At 56.1% G+C, this 14,304-nt stretch overlaps 1 protein-coding gene and 1 pseudogene across 1 annotated transcript; one reads left to right on the top strand and one right to left on the bottom strand.

Annotated features, from left to right (window-relative positions):
* Window positions 1–3,202: 3,202 nt before the first annotated feature.
* Window positions 3,203–3,564, bottom strand: LOC138833090 (large ribosomal subunit protein eL30 pseudogene; annotated as a pseudogene).
* Window positions 3,565–5,188: 1,624 nt separating this feature from the next.
* Window positions 5,189–13,845, top strand: LOC138833084 (protein FAM181A-like). Its single transcript, XM_070031413.1, has 2 exons — window positions 5,189–5,268; window positions 12,437–13,845. The coding sequence occupies exon 2, from the start codon at window positions 12,523–12,525 to the stop codon at window positions 13,399–13,401; it is 879 nt and encodes a 292-aa protein (XP_069887514.1). The 5' UTR covers window positions 5,189–5,268; window positions 12,437–12,522; the 3' UTR covers window positions 13,402–13,845.
* Window positions 13,846–14,304: the final 459 nt, after the last annotated feature.

The raw sequence follows: 14,304 nt of genomic DNA, 5'->3' as shown, positions 1-14,304 counted from the left end.
ATGGCGTGCCAGATCTGTGGGTGGGGGGTGTGAGGGATATGATAGTGGCTGAGTCAGGTGGCCGTCCTGGATCTGAGTCCCTTACGTGGTTGTCATTAGGATGGTGGCTGGGGCTGGAGGATCACCTTCTAGGTGAGCTCCCTCATGTGGCCATGGACAGTTCTTCATTGGCTGTTGGTCTGGGTCTTCTCCATTCCTCTTCACATGGGCCCTTCCACAGAGCTGCTTGAGTGTCCTCACAACATGGCGGCCGGCTTCCCCAGAGGGAGTGATTGAGAGAGCACGGAGGAAATGGCCTGCTCTTTTGACCCAGTCTTTCAGGTTACAGCATCACTTTTCCTTCTACCAAATAGGGATTCATTAGAAGAAAGTAAAAAAAAAATCCAGTTCAAGGGATGGGTCATGGGCTCCATTCCTCCTCATAGGAAGGAGCATCAACTAATTGGCTATCTATTCTACCTGTTTGGGAGAGCTGAGGTGGAGGCATAGAGGGGTAGAGGAGTATAGAGAGGAAGAGGTGGCTGTATTAGAACCAAGAGGAAGAGATGGCTGTACTAGAACCAGGGAGGAAGCGATGGCTGTACTAGAGTGGCGAGAGGGGCAGCAAAGAATGAGCTGGGTTCTCTCCCCAGCTTGTGACATGACCTTGAACAACTGCCTGTTTCTTTCTAAGTCTCTATGTTGTAGAAGTAAATTCGGGCCACTCAAGGGGATCCACTGAGCCCAGTCATTCTGAGCTCACTGTAAGGAGGAAGCTGACCACCATCTTGTACATGGCAGAGACACTAAGGGAGACAACAGGAAGGGAAGGTCTTCATGGGGAGCCCCAGGGCACCCCAGCAGCTCCCTGTATGGCCTCCAGCAGAGGGCTGTTTGCTGAACAGCCCAGTGGTTTCCGATGGAGCAGAAGGTGATCTCTGTCCTACGCCACCCAAGGGTGCTCTGAGCAGAAATCAGAAGCCTATGTCTTGGCGAGGCTATTTGGACTGCATTTGGACCCTGTTAGGATATTCCTTCTAATGACATCATTTGATAGGTTTGAAAGAAAAAAAATAAAAAGGAAAAACTGACTTTTTCATTTTTACCTGTGTCCTCTGGCCACGATTCATTAGTCCTCATGAACTATTTTCAAAGTAATTATTTGAACAATATTCCAGTAAAGTTTAATGAATCATTCTGTTGAGCAAATTTAATGAATTACAAAAGAAGCTACAGGAGAGATTTGGCGGACAGCAGCATGAGATAGCACTGAATGTGTGCATTAAAATTCTGCCTCTGTGACAGGAGGATATTTAAAATACCACCCTTTCTGCACCCCTGATTACAATGTGGGTGAACAAAATCCAATGAGACCCTGGCAAAATGGAAGAGCTTGCCTGAAGGCTGATGTTTCCAGAGACTGCAGCTGTCTGTGACACCTCCTTGGAGATGGATCTGGCAAGGAATCTGCCAGGGCCTACCTCCATCACAAGGGAGACTGAGGCAGAGGCTCGGATGAAGCACTCACTGGGACTTTTACTTCCCAGGCTCCGGCTAGGTCTCAGCCCCTGTGATGGCGCTGTGTGTGCCCTGGGTGGATTTGTATTTCATGGGGCATTTGGAAAACAGACAGGAAGCAGACCTCCCAAGGGTTTTGTGGTGGGGAGCCTGGGGTGGCAGGAAAACCTCACCAGGAAGATGGTTAAGACATAAAAGAGATGAGGGCAAGCTGTACAAATACCCAAGGAAGGAGTTAGCAACATTTTCCTGCCAAAGACTAGGTTGAGAACTTTGTGCACCTCCTGGGGACCTCCACTCAGCTGGTAGAGTGCAAAACCAGCATAGGCAATGCGTCAGTGTGTAGCAGTTGTTACAATAAAACTTTATTTATACCAACAGGTAATAGGTTATAGTTAACTGATTATCCATCCACGTGAGGGAAGAGAATTTCAGCAGAAGGGACCAGCAAGGGCAAAGGCCCTGGGGGCAGTGTATCTGGTGTTTGAGGGGTAGTAAGGGGAAGAGTGGGGTTGGGCGGGGGTGGGGGGGTGAGAGTGATCAGAGGAAATGGAGAAATAAGTGAGGAAGAGGCAGCTTGATTTGGTCCTGCTTAGGGTGTGTCCACAGATCCAACTCGGGTTCCACTGGATACGGGCCAAGCAACTGCAGCCCTGCTTGCTGCCCTGAGCAGAGCTGACTGACCTTGTTGAAAATCTGCAGAAGCTCAGATCCTGGGAGTGGGCCGCCCAAATGTGGCACTTCCTCAGCGCTTCCTCTACCCACGTCCAACCAACCCCTCCATCTCCACTGAGCCGAGGCCAGCTGCACCGCTCCTTCAGCCTCTGGGCAGGGATCTGTGGAGCTGGGGCGTGCTCCATCAAGTTCATCACCCAGAACTTCCTGCTCTCACTACTGCCTACGCCAAGGCACGGCGCCTTTGACCTGGAGGCTGGCTGTGGTCAAGCCTGGAGCATTGTTTGGTGGTCCCTTCTCCCACTCCATAGTCACGGGGCTGGGTAGACTCAGGTCCTCATGTGCTGGGCTGAGCAGGGCAGGAATGGAAGGGGGTCTCTCTGCAGTGGGCCGCATGCTCTGACAGGTGCCTTCCTTCCATGGGCCAGGCTAAGCACTGGGTGCCACACAAGGGGACAATGTCAGCCTGGGAGAGCTCAGGTGCAGAGGCTGGAGGTGGGGTTGAGGGGGCTCCAGCATTCATAATCACTGCCCTTTGCAGACTCCTGCACCAGGAGCTGGATCTTGTTGGGGACCAGGGATGGAATCAGAGAGTGAGTGAGAATGAGCAGCCCTCTTGCAGACCATGCCATTGCCCCTTTCTCAGGGCAAGAATACATATTCAAAGTGGGGTGCTGGTGGCTCACACCTGTAATCCTAGCTACTCAGGAGGCTGAGATTTGAGGATCATAGTTTGAAGACAGCCCAGGCAAGAAAGTCTGTGAGACTTTAATCTCTAATTAACTACCCAAATGCCAGAAGTGGTGCTGTGGCTCAAGTGGTAGAGCACTAGCCTTAAGCACAAAAACTAAGGGTCAGAACCCAGGCCCCAGGAAGGTTATGTGTGTGTGTGTGTGTGTGTGTGTGTGTGTGTGTGTGTGTGTGTGTGTGTGTGTGTGTGTGTGTGTGTGTGTGTGTGTGTGTGTATGATGTCCAGAGAATTTCTTTTTGTTTTTTGTTTTGGTTTTTAAACAAGCTCTGGCAAGTTTTATTAAAGAAAAATTGTGCACTTCTCTCCTGTTTGTTCTAGAATGCTTCTGGTGCTGTCAGAATCACTGGGGATCAATGATAGCCAGTGTGCATACTCTGTAATGTTTCCCACATGCCGCGCCAGTTCAATATTATTGCCACTGTAGTGGTGAACATCATTTTTGGCCAACATAGCATAGTATTCTATTTCAGATTTCCTCAAGGCTGGGCAGTCTTTTCGAGGATGACCAATTTCCCTATGCCCTGTCTGATCATCTTCAGAGTCTGCTTGTACCCTAGCATGTACTCTCCACTTCTCATAACAAGTTGGAGTCTGGAGTGGACCGACTCTGGAGACTTCTTCGTCTTCTTGGTGACCACCATCTTCCTGCCTTAAGTGCAGGAGGCCTCCCAACCGAAAGCAGCTGACAAGATGGTTGGGTGGAGAGAAAGACATTCAGAGAATTTTTAACACTGTTATGGGCTGAGTTATGGACAGAGTTGTGATTAGAGATCAAGAAACGAGTGTTGCTGGGGCTGGAGGTGTGGCTGAGCGGCACAGTACTTGCTTACTATGCACGAGGCCCTGGGTTTCATCCCCAGCATGGGCAAGAAGCAAATAGAAGCATTACACAGTAACGGGGATCCTCCTTTCTGCCAAAGCGGGACAGGTGGTTGCTGAGGAGACTGGGAAGACGAGAGACAAAAAGGGACAATGCTCACTCTGGATCCCCTCCATGCTCTCAGACCCCACAGCCCCTCCTCTGTAGTCACTGTGCTATGGACACAGACTGACAAGCTCTTTCTCCCCGGTCCTCTGATTCCTAAACTGGCACACGAGAGGCACAGTGCACGCATCAGAAGGTTTTATCTGCTCATTTGATTGCGAAGGGTTAAGTCAAAGTACATAATTTTCTGCACATGGCAATATTCCAAAGGAGGTGGATGCTGACCCTATTTCAGATCTCCTGGGAAATCCCATTTCCAGGAAGTGGGGTTCCCCGGATGATGGGGTAGGGGGATCTGCGCCACACAGCTGAGGGGCAGGATGGCACAGGGCAACGTCCGGCACTGATGATGGCCTGGCTGCCCATGGGTGGTTTAGTCACTGGCCATTGTAGCTTCCCAATAGTTCTAAGCCAACCAACCATTTTACTCCATGCTCTGCTTTGCCAATTCAGTCACCAAGCATTTATGGTGCACCTACTGTTTGTAAAAATGCAGGGAGCATGCGGATTGAACTGCCCTCACCCCACTCCCCACAGTGGCCAGCCAGCAACGCTGCCCTGAAGCCAGCATCTCCACTCCCAGAGAGCCCAACCCCCGGTCTCCGGGCCTTTGCTCAGGCCGGCTATGGTTGCCAGTGTCACCACTAATCCTTGAAACTGCATGGCAGGCAGATCTTTGGCTCTGGCCAAAGTTCATTAGCTGCAGAGTTGCTTCTCTATCCCGCGCCTCAGTTTCCTCTTCCATCACAGAGAGTCCTGGTGAAAGCATTGGATGTATAAGACGTTTTCTACAATGAATGCCTGTTTAATAAATGGGTATTGCCAGCTGTGGTGGTGCATGTCCATAATCCCCACACTCAGGAAACCAAGATAGGAGGATGATGAGCTCAAAGTCAGCTTGGGCCATATCATGAGTTACTATCATACAATTTGAGCTGAACTGATGTGCCCTGGCCTGCCAAGTGAGAACTTGAGGCCCTGGTTGAAGGAATAGATACTTGGATGTCACTGTCCTTGTCTGAGGCTCTATTCCTTTAATCAAAATCACAGGATAAAAAGACTGGCACAGCAATCTTTTTATCCCGTGATTTTACTCTAGATTTAGAGGTGACACAGCGCAAAGCTGGCCTCATCCCCTGTCCCCACCCCCCGCCCACCACCCGGGACAGACATCATGAGTCGATCAGAGCACTCTAAGCATCAAGCCACCCAGGGACCTCGGAATCTTTCCAGAAGGCACCTGCCAGCCATCACTAATCAAATCCGAATTGGCAGTTGGGATTAAACGGACGTTTCATTCCTGACTGGCCCCCGAGCGGGGAGGACACGCACCAGAAGGGCACTGGAGGATACGGTTGAGGTGATGGGCGTTGGCGGGTGGATGGGGGGATCTGGGTGGTGGCAGGACTGTGGGACCGAGCCTCATTGGTATTCTACATGGGCACAAAGCCACAACTCCCCTGTGCTTGTTACCCCGCCCCTTTCCAGGATGGCTTCACCTGGGCACCAGCACATCCAGCTGGGCAGAATGGCACATTAGAGTGACGAGGTTCCCAGTGATGTGTTATAGCTCGCCAACAATCTTACTCCTCATCGCAGCCCTGCCAGGGAGCTGTGACTCAACTCCACCTTCAGGGTGAAGGAATCTGAGACTTGGCTTTTTTTTTTTGGCGGGGGGTGGGGGGAGGGTAGGTCATGGTTCTTGAACTCTGGGCCTGGGCGCTGTCCCTGCGCTCTTCAGCTCAAGGTGAGCACTCTACCACTTGAGCCACAGCACCACTTCTGGTTTTCTGGTGGTTAATTGGAGATAGGAGTCTCACGGACTTTCCTGCCCAGGCTGGCTTTGAACTGTGATCCTCAGATCTCAGCCTCCTGAGTAGCTAGGATTACAGGCGTGAGCCCACCGACGCCCCGCTTGAGACTCAGCCCTTTGACCAGGTGACTAATTCTCCAGGTGTCGCCGCTGGCTCAGGCTCTGGCTTCCCTCCTGGGGCAGCCTGCCATGTCCTCACCTGGATAGTAGGGACCACAGCCGTGCCCACCCCACAGGAGGAAGGAGCTCCTACGGATGAAGCTTTAGAGCACGAGCTGGCATTTAACAAGGGGTTTGCAAGCTATTTACACAGCTGACAACACCGTTGTCTTATTTATTGCCATAGCTTGCCTCCTGCATGTAGTAAGTGGTTATTGAGCCATCAAGTGTTATCTGTTCCTCAGGGGAGCCCAACATGCCTCTTAGATATATATTATATGTTATATATAGCATATATAATATGTGTATTATATATTACATATTATACACACACACATACACACATATACATACACATCAGGACCAGGGTGCTGTCCCTTGGCTTTCTTTGCTCAAGGCTGGCACTCTGCCCCTTGAGCCACAGCTCCACTTCCAGCTTTGTGGCGGTTAATGGGAGATCAGAGTCACAAGGACTTTCCTTCCTGGGCTGGCTTCTAACTACAATCCTCAGACCTCAGCCTCCTGAGTGGCTAAAGCAGTAGCCTTAGGTGCCCAGCCCTGCATGTTTGTCCTTGCCAAGCGGAGGGTAGGAAACCGAGGCTCAGTGAGAGGAGGGGACCTGCACAGAGTCAAAGAGCTTGGAAAGGACGCCCAGCTCCCACCCAGGCCAGGCCTACACTGGCTCTTCCCAGCCTCTGCCTTCCCAGGGCCCTCACGCCCCACATTCCCCTTAGCACACTTCCGACTTGCCCAGTGCTTGCCCCCTCCCCTGCCAACACTTACAGATCCAGGCCAACAGCAGTAGAACACATGGTCATGTCAAGTATCTGTGGCTGTTAGCCAGGCCCCACAGGTGATGGGGTAAAACACAATAATACATGAGATTCTCTGGCCACACTATAGTCAATCTAGACATCATTCACAGACAGGCTGACAGTCTATAACACTCAAAAACAAGGACACTCTTTTAAATCTCTTGAGGGAAATTACTGAGCCAAATGCAAACAAAAGCACCACACCACAGCACAGGAGATGCAGCCAAAGCAGGGCTGGGAGGAAGCGTCATAGTCCTTTCACATCTGTGTTTTATGCTTGCGTAGGAAGGACTGCGGGGGGGGGGGGGGGAGGAGGGGAGTCCTGGCAGGTGGATGCGGGGCTCTTGGGGGGAGAGGCGCGGTGATGTGGACTGGGGGCAGAACATGCCACTGAACCGAAGGACGTGTCCATCCTGCGTATCTTGGCATAATAGAAACCCAAAAGGGGCAAAACAAGGAAAAAACCCACATGGGTGTATTATCAAAGATGCAGAAAAGTCACCGGACAAAATTCCACCCCCCACTCATGAGAAAGAGTAGCTAATCGGGAACCAAGGGAGCCTCACAAACCTCCCACCAAGAACATCCAGGTCATGGAAGACTGGACAGCAGGGGTGAGACAGGGGCCTGACTCAGCATGCCAATTCCACACCAAATTCCAAGTCACGTGGCCCACAGAGACCAGCTGAGTCTCCAGCCCTTGGTCTCTCCATCTCTGAACCCCGCTTGTAGTATCAGAAGAGCAAGAGAGGGGAGCATTCAAACCTCAGGCTATGATGTTGGACCTGCCTTGATTTATGTTATGAGAAATTAAATCCTTCACCAAGCTTGGGACGCATAAGATCACACTGACTTAGGACACACTCCTGTGTCCTCCCCCCTCCCGTCCCCCCCTCCCCGCCAAATCTCGTGTGTGCAACACTGAAGCCGAGAACCACAGTGCCATCCGGCAAGAAACAGGCCCAGGGAGGGCGAGTGAGGTCCTAAGAACACACAGCCAGGTGTGGACAGAATTGAGAGGTCTCATCCTCAAAGCTGAGGTTAGGACGATGTGACAACTCCACTGCAATTTGCCAGTGCCGGGAGCGGCAGTGGGGACCTGAGGCTGGCCGGAGGGGCTCGCTCCCGCTCGGCTCTGTGTCCTGCCTGGCTGTGATTGACAGCACGCCGCGGGGGACGTTATGTAAACATCATGTGATATCTGTGCTGGGGGTGCCTTGGCCGGCCGGTGCTCGGGCGGGGACTGCAGGTATGTGCCTGTGGCACTGCGCTTGCAGCATCTCGCGATGTCACGGTGGAGGCCTGCATCCCGCAGTCAGCGTCCGGTTCCCGCTCTGCCATTGGCTGGCCCTGGGACTGGGGGTAAGCTTCCCCGGGCGGTTGGTGCCTCGGCTTCCTCCTCCATGCAGGACAGTGATCGTGGCATGATTGGGGCTGGCAAATGACTGGCACGCCTGTTCTGTACTGCGCTCAAGGCGGGCCTGAGGCCACTGCGATCAGGTGTCAGGAGTCAGAGATTCCCCGATGATGCGGGTCTGGGAAGGGCCGCTCAGCCCCCCAACACTACCCTGAGCCTGGGGCAGCAGTGGGTGATAGGCCTGGAGCACCATAGATATCGGGACACGGGGGACAGTCACCGGTGTCTTCCACCCAGGCCTGCTCTGTGACACGGCCATTCTAGTCCCTGGGGACCCAGAGGCGGCCCGCAGCCACGTTTGCTGCCCTTGTGGAGCTCAGCCGGGGGACAAATGAGAAAACAAGACAGCGAGCAGCTGTTGTCCGGCCCCCTGGAGAGAAACGGGTCAATGGGATGGGTGAAGAGTTTAACTCATGAGCCACTTAGTGAGAAGCTGCTCTGCGACCAGCTCCGTTTGGGGGTCAGATGGCAAAGGGCCTTCTGTGTGCAGCCAAGAAGGTCAGACTTCGTTCTGACTCTCTGAGCCTAGGGAGACAGTGTCATGGTGAATTCTGGAGTTGGCAGGAGGTTTCTCAGAAGGGAGAGTATTGGTGCTGGTCCTTGAAGACTGAGGTGTGGCCAAGTTTGGATGAGTGGAGTTCAAGGATCAGAAGTTTGAGGCTTGTCTGTGAGTGTGCCAGCCACGAGTAAGGAGGGAGATAACCCCACCCCTGCAAGGCCAAGCCAGGAACAAGAGGAGGGGCGATGGGAGGGGCCTGGGAAGAGAGCAGCAAGAGCCATCTCAAGCGATCCCTGCTCCTTCCACCTGCCTGGGAGTCTCCTGACAGAGGGAGGTGGCCTGGAGGCCTGACCGGACTCCCCGAGCAGGGCCTGGTCAGCACAGGACCTCAACTATTTCCCAGCACCGACTCCCCAGATCGACGCCTCTCCCATTCCCGAGTCACTGCTGACACGGATGCGAGACCTGAGCCCATAGCTTGAGTGGAAAATCTGGTCCCCGAGGTAAGTGCACAGCATCTGGCACACAGTAGGTGCTCAGGAAAGTAAATGTGCCGTGGTGGGGCTAGCTGAGGCTTTGCACACCAGCAGTCCTGGCTTCAAGTTCAAGGTCTGCCAAGCATTAGCTTGGAGGCCCTGGGGGATTGACTCAGCTTCCCTTGGCTTGCCTGTAAGTGGCAGCCACCAGGCCACCCTCTTGGGCCCTCCTGGCTTGGACAGCAGGTGCTGGAGATGTGGCTCAGGTGCACAGTGGGTGGCCCCTGCCATGCTCAGCTCCTTACAGTCCACTTTTCCCTTCCTGCTCTTCCTTGCTTCCTTCTCCCTTGCCTCTCGGTGGAAGTGCTGTGTACTGTACTGCAGCATCCTCAGCCTGGGAAGACACTGGCTGAACTGGACACGGAGCCCCACTGGCAGGGAAGGTCATCACTGGCTGAGAAGCCAGGAGAGAGCCTGACAAGAAGGTGACACCGGGCTGGGCTGGGAAGGCTCTGGCTGAGATCCGAGGAGAGTGGCTGGAAAATGTCTTGACATCTGGGAAGAGAGAAGGTGCGCAGCGAGCGAGGCGGGTGTCACGGGCCAGGGCAAGGACGGACCGGGGACTTTGGAAGCCACGCTGTCCACCGAAGGCAGGACAGGCAGGCAGCCCGAGGGCTGCGGCTGCCAGATGCACGGTGCCACCTGGCAGGCAGCAGTGGCCAGAGCCTAACCAGGTGACCGCGGAGCCCCAGGGAGTCGGTCCCTCAGTGGAGATCGTGTGCCTGCCTTGCCAGGCAGGTTGGGCTGGAAAGGGCTAGAGAAACACATAACCCCTGGTTCTGCCCCAGCAGACAGAGCCACCTGTCCAAAGCCAGCATCCCAGCATGCTCCAGTCCCTGTGCCTGCCCCCGGGGTGGGGAAGGGTCTGCTTGCAAGCTCCTCCACCTGGGCCGGCCATCTCTACAGGAAGTAGTTGGAGACAGGTGACAGTGGGCAGGCCCCTCATTTGTATGGCAGGTCGCTGGTGGCTAGTGGAAGGAGAGGGCTCCTCGCTGCCCCTGCCAGTGTCCAGAGGAGGCTGGACATCGAGGCTGTGGCCCAAAGGTGAAGGCGGAGCTGAGCCCTGGTGGCTCACATATGTAATCCAATGCCAAGATCTGAGGATTATAGCTGGAAGCCAAAAGTCCATGAGACACTGGGGGTGTGGCTCAAGTGATAGATGCCAGTCTTGAGGCAAAAAGCCAAGTGAGAGCGCAAGGCCCTGAGTTCAAGCCCCAGTGGCAGCATGCACACACGCATGCGCATGCACGTGCGCACACCAACACACACACCCCCCCCAAACGAGGGCTTGTGTACAGACCACCAGCCCTTTGGCTGACCAGGGGGCCAGGAGGCAAGGGCAGCAGGAGAAAGGGGAAAGGAGAGGAGGAGGAGAGGAAGAGGCATGCCCGCTGAGCAGGCGGGCACAGAGGCCTTGCCCATTAACATTTCCCGGGCAGCCTTCCTCACCATCCATCCATCCTCATTGTGGGCCTTACCTTCCCGCTGGCGGGCTGGTGGGCCGGGCCAGCGTGGCCTGAACTCGCTTGCTCTAAGCGGTGCCCTGCTTGCAGCCCTGCCGGCGTTGGCACGGTGACAGTAGCCAAGTGTGCAAACTTGTGCCATTGTCCCCAGGCCAGGGGGAGCCATGGAGACTGGCTAATATGACACAGGAAAATGTTTGCTGATGGCAATTCTATGGGCTTTGTCCACCTCTTTCTCCATCATGACGACTCGATTTAAGTCCCTAACTGTTTGACTACAAATGCTAAGGGACCGTGCAACGCCAACCTTTTGTCCCCCAGCACTGAATGGGCAATTCAGGCTTTGTGCAGCTCAATTGAGGAAGCAAACATAAAGACAAGATTCCTGAGCGCTCCGGCTCCCTTCCCAGGGATATTCCAGCATCCTGTTAGCCGGCCCTTCCTTTCTCCACGTCAGTCAGTACCCCATCAGGCCTGGGCCTCGCGGGTCCTCCAGTGCCCCGGCCCTGGGGGAATCCTAGAGCGAGCGTGGTACAGAGAGAGACAAAGACAGAGACAGACAGAGAGCCACTCAACACTCAAGGACAGCAGGGAAAACAGCCCGCCCTGCCTTATCCCGTCCAATTGTCTGTCTGCACTGGACCATGGCAGCTGTCGGCCTGGACTCTTGGGGGGGGGGGGAGGAGGAGAGGAGGAGTTGTGCAAGCCCTTCTCCCCTGCGCCCGTCCCTGGACCTTTTAAACACTCACACACGCATGCATACACGCGTACACGCCACCCCCTTGAGGAGCAGGGAAGGGAGGTCGAGGGGAGGAGGGGTGTTGGAGGCCCAGGAGAGCCTGGTTTGAAGGCCAGAAATTTACCGGGAAATGATTGCATTTGGAGCTGTCTTTTTTTGTGATGGTCCCCATGGTGACAATTTGTGACGGCAAAGAATGTGGGAACGGGGCGCCGCCGGCGGGTTGGGATGCTTTGTATCTGGAGAGGCGCTCCTGATTGGCCTGAGGGCCCCCCAGCTCTGGGCTTGTCCTCCATTCAGTCCACTCAAGGGCTGCACAACTGCTCCTGGACACGGAGCGCGCGCGCGGCGCCACCGGGCCGGCCCAGGTCTGCGGGGGAAACCTGTCGGGCCACGTTGGTGGGGCCCCCCCGGCCACACCTTCGGTCAGTGTGGAGGCCCGGCCAGGTGTGGGGGAGCGGGGGGATGCGGGCCGGCCAGGGGCCTGGGGGAGGGGCGCAGGGCTGCGGGTGGGGGCCCCCGGAGGCATGAAATCGCTGCAGCTGCTCCTCCTGGGGAGGCCCCGCTGCCCACAGCCTGAGATCAGTCTGCAGGGCAGGTCTCGATTAAGTGCTAGACAGGGGTCCTGCCTGGTCCTGCCTGAGAGCCGGGGGTGGAGCGTGGGGACGCGAGGGGGCGGGCTGCTGGGAGGGGGGGCTACCCCCAGGAGGAAGGGGGCTTGGCCTTTAAAGTGAAGCAGTTGTGTCAGCTCAGAGAAGAAGAAGAAGAAAAAAACCAAAACCAAAAAACGTTGCTGGCAAGTTGGCAGGGTAGTGTGCGGGAGGTGTGGCAGCCTAGGAGTCTAGCCCAGCGATGCCACGTAGAGCTGGACCACCTCGGGCAAGTTGCTTGACATCTCTGAGCAAGAAGAGGGTCACAGATCCCAGAAGGCTGTTAGGAATTGTCCCATCTCTCAGGTGCACAGGATGTGTGTCAAGACTTAACAGATGCTCCCTGCTCAGGGCTGTGTGGAAGGCTGAGGTGTATGTGTGTGGGGGCGGGGGGTAGGCACCTCCATTTGCATCCAATGGCCTGTTGTGTCCCCCAGGTCAGCTCTGCGCCCTCCTTGGAGCTCCCAGCCCCCAGCAGAGCCCGCCCTCTTCATGGAAAGGCCCGTGCCGTGGCCCCCTGGTGATGGCGGCCGACAGTGACGTGAAGATGTTACTGAACTTCGTGAACCTGGCGTCCAGCGACATCAAGGCCGCCCTGGACAAGTCGGCGCCGTGCCGCCGCTCCGTGGACCACCGCAAGTACCTGCAGAAGCAGCTCAAGCGCTTCTCCCAGAAGTACTCCCGGCTCCCCAGGGGCCTTCCCGGCCGGGGGGCTGAGCCCCACCTGAAAAGGGGGCCCGAGGACCGGCCCAGAAGGCTGCCCCTCCACCTGGGCCCTGACTGCAGCCCCAGCGGGAGTGGGGGCTACAAGGAGAAGGCCCTGGGGCACCCCTTCCGGCAGGAATGCCTCCCCACGGAGCTCGCCCTCCACGGGCAGAGTCCAGAAGCCGCCAAGCCTGGCCAGGTGCCCATGAGGAAAAGACAGCTGCCCGCGTCCTTCTGGGAAGAGCCCAGGCCCACCCACAGCTACGCTGTGGGGCTCGAGGGGGGCCTGGGCTCCAGGGAGGGACCTCCCTATGAGAATAAGAAAACTTGCCATGGCCTGGAGCCCCTGGGGCTGGAGTCTACCCCGGTGCCCATGTCCCCCAGGGTACCGGCTGACAAGAACCCGCTGGGGATGCCCGGGATGTCCCTGGGGGGCCGAATGGATGCCTGGGGCTGCTGCCCCTTCCAGTACCATGGACAGCCCATCTTCCCTGGCCCTCCGGGGACCCTGCCTCAGAGCCCAGTGCCCAACCTGGGCCTGTGGAGGAAAAGCCCAGCTTCTCCCGGGGAGCTGGTCCACTTCTGCAAGGACGTGGATGGCCCAGGGCAGAAGGTGTACAGACCCGTGGTCCTGAAGCCCATCCCCACCAAGCCGGCCATGCCCCCTCCCATCTTCAATGTCTTCGGCTACCTCTAGCTGGGCAGGGACAGGCTCACTCCCTGCTCCGTCCTTGCAGGATGGGGTGGGGGGTGGGGGGCGGCCTGGTGAGCTCTCCTTGTGAGGAAGGGGCTGGGCCGTGGCGTGGCCTCCTGGGCATCCCCAGCCCCTCCCCCTTTCCCTCTGGGGGTGAGAGGGCAGCACCAGCCATCAGGTGGCGCCCCCAGGCACCCCAGGAGCTGCAGGGCCGGGCACGGCTGGCCCGTCCCCACGCAGGCCCGGGGCTAACAGCACCCCCGGGTGTACGCATGCGCACACCACGGGCTGTGGGACCCAGCCACCCCGCAGCCACCCCAGTTTCCAGTTACCGGTTGCCAGTTGCAACCCCGTTCCGCCGCCACCACTGTGTGAGCCCAGCCCAGATGTTTGTTTTGTTCTTTGTAAATATTGAAAAGGTTCCAGAATAAAGACATTTCTTTTGCAGTTTCCACAGCTTGGGTGTCATGAAGTTGAATGGTTTACCTCAACACGCAGGTACTGGCTCTGGGGGAGCAGGTGTGGCTCAGAGCCGCTGAGACTTGTGGGGACAGGCTCTATTCAGAGGATGGAGGTGGAGAGTACTGGAGAGGGGCCAAGGAAGCGTCCTAGGGGGACCCCCAGATCAGAAGACCTGGACACTGGAGGCTCCATGCTGCTCTGTGCCCAGAGGTGAAGCTACCTGCTGTTTCAGTTCTGCTTTGTGCAGAACTGCTTTCTGCCTGTGCCAAGTGGCCCAACCCTGCCCAGCCCTGCCCAGGGCGAACAACAGGCCAAATAGGATGGCAGTCCCTTGTGGACCGAACAGGCGATTCAACCAAGCACTCCATAAATCTGTTGGTTCCGTGACCCTCGAGCCAAAGCAATTGATAGTTCCAGTTCAGATTCCCAGGTTTGTCTGCTGAT

Source organism: Dipodomys merriami, unplaced genomic scaffold (genome assembly GCF_024711535.1).
Source record: "Dipodomys merriami isolate MVZ:Mamm:240054 unplaced genomic scaffold, mDipMer1.0.p SCAF_200, whole genome shotgun sequence".
In the NCBI taxonomy this organism is placed as follows: Eukaryota; Metazoa; Chordata; class Mammalia; order Rodentia; family Heteromyidae; genus Dipodomys; species Dipodomys merriami.
The sequence above is the reverse complement of the archived record's forward strand: the minus strand, read 5'-3'. Positions and strand labels throughout refer to the sequence as shown.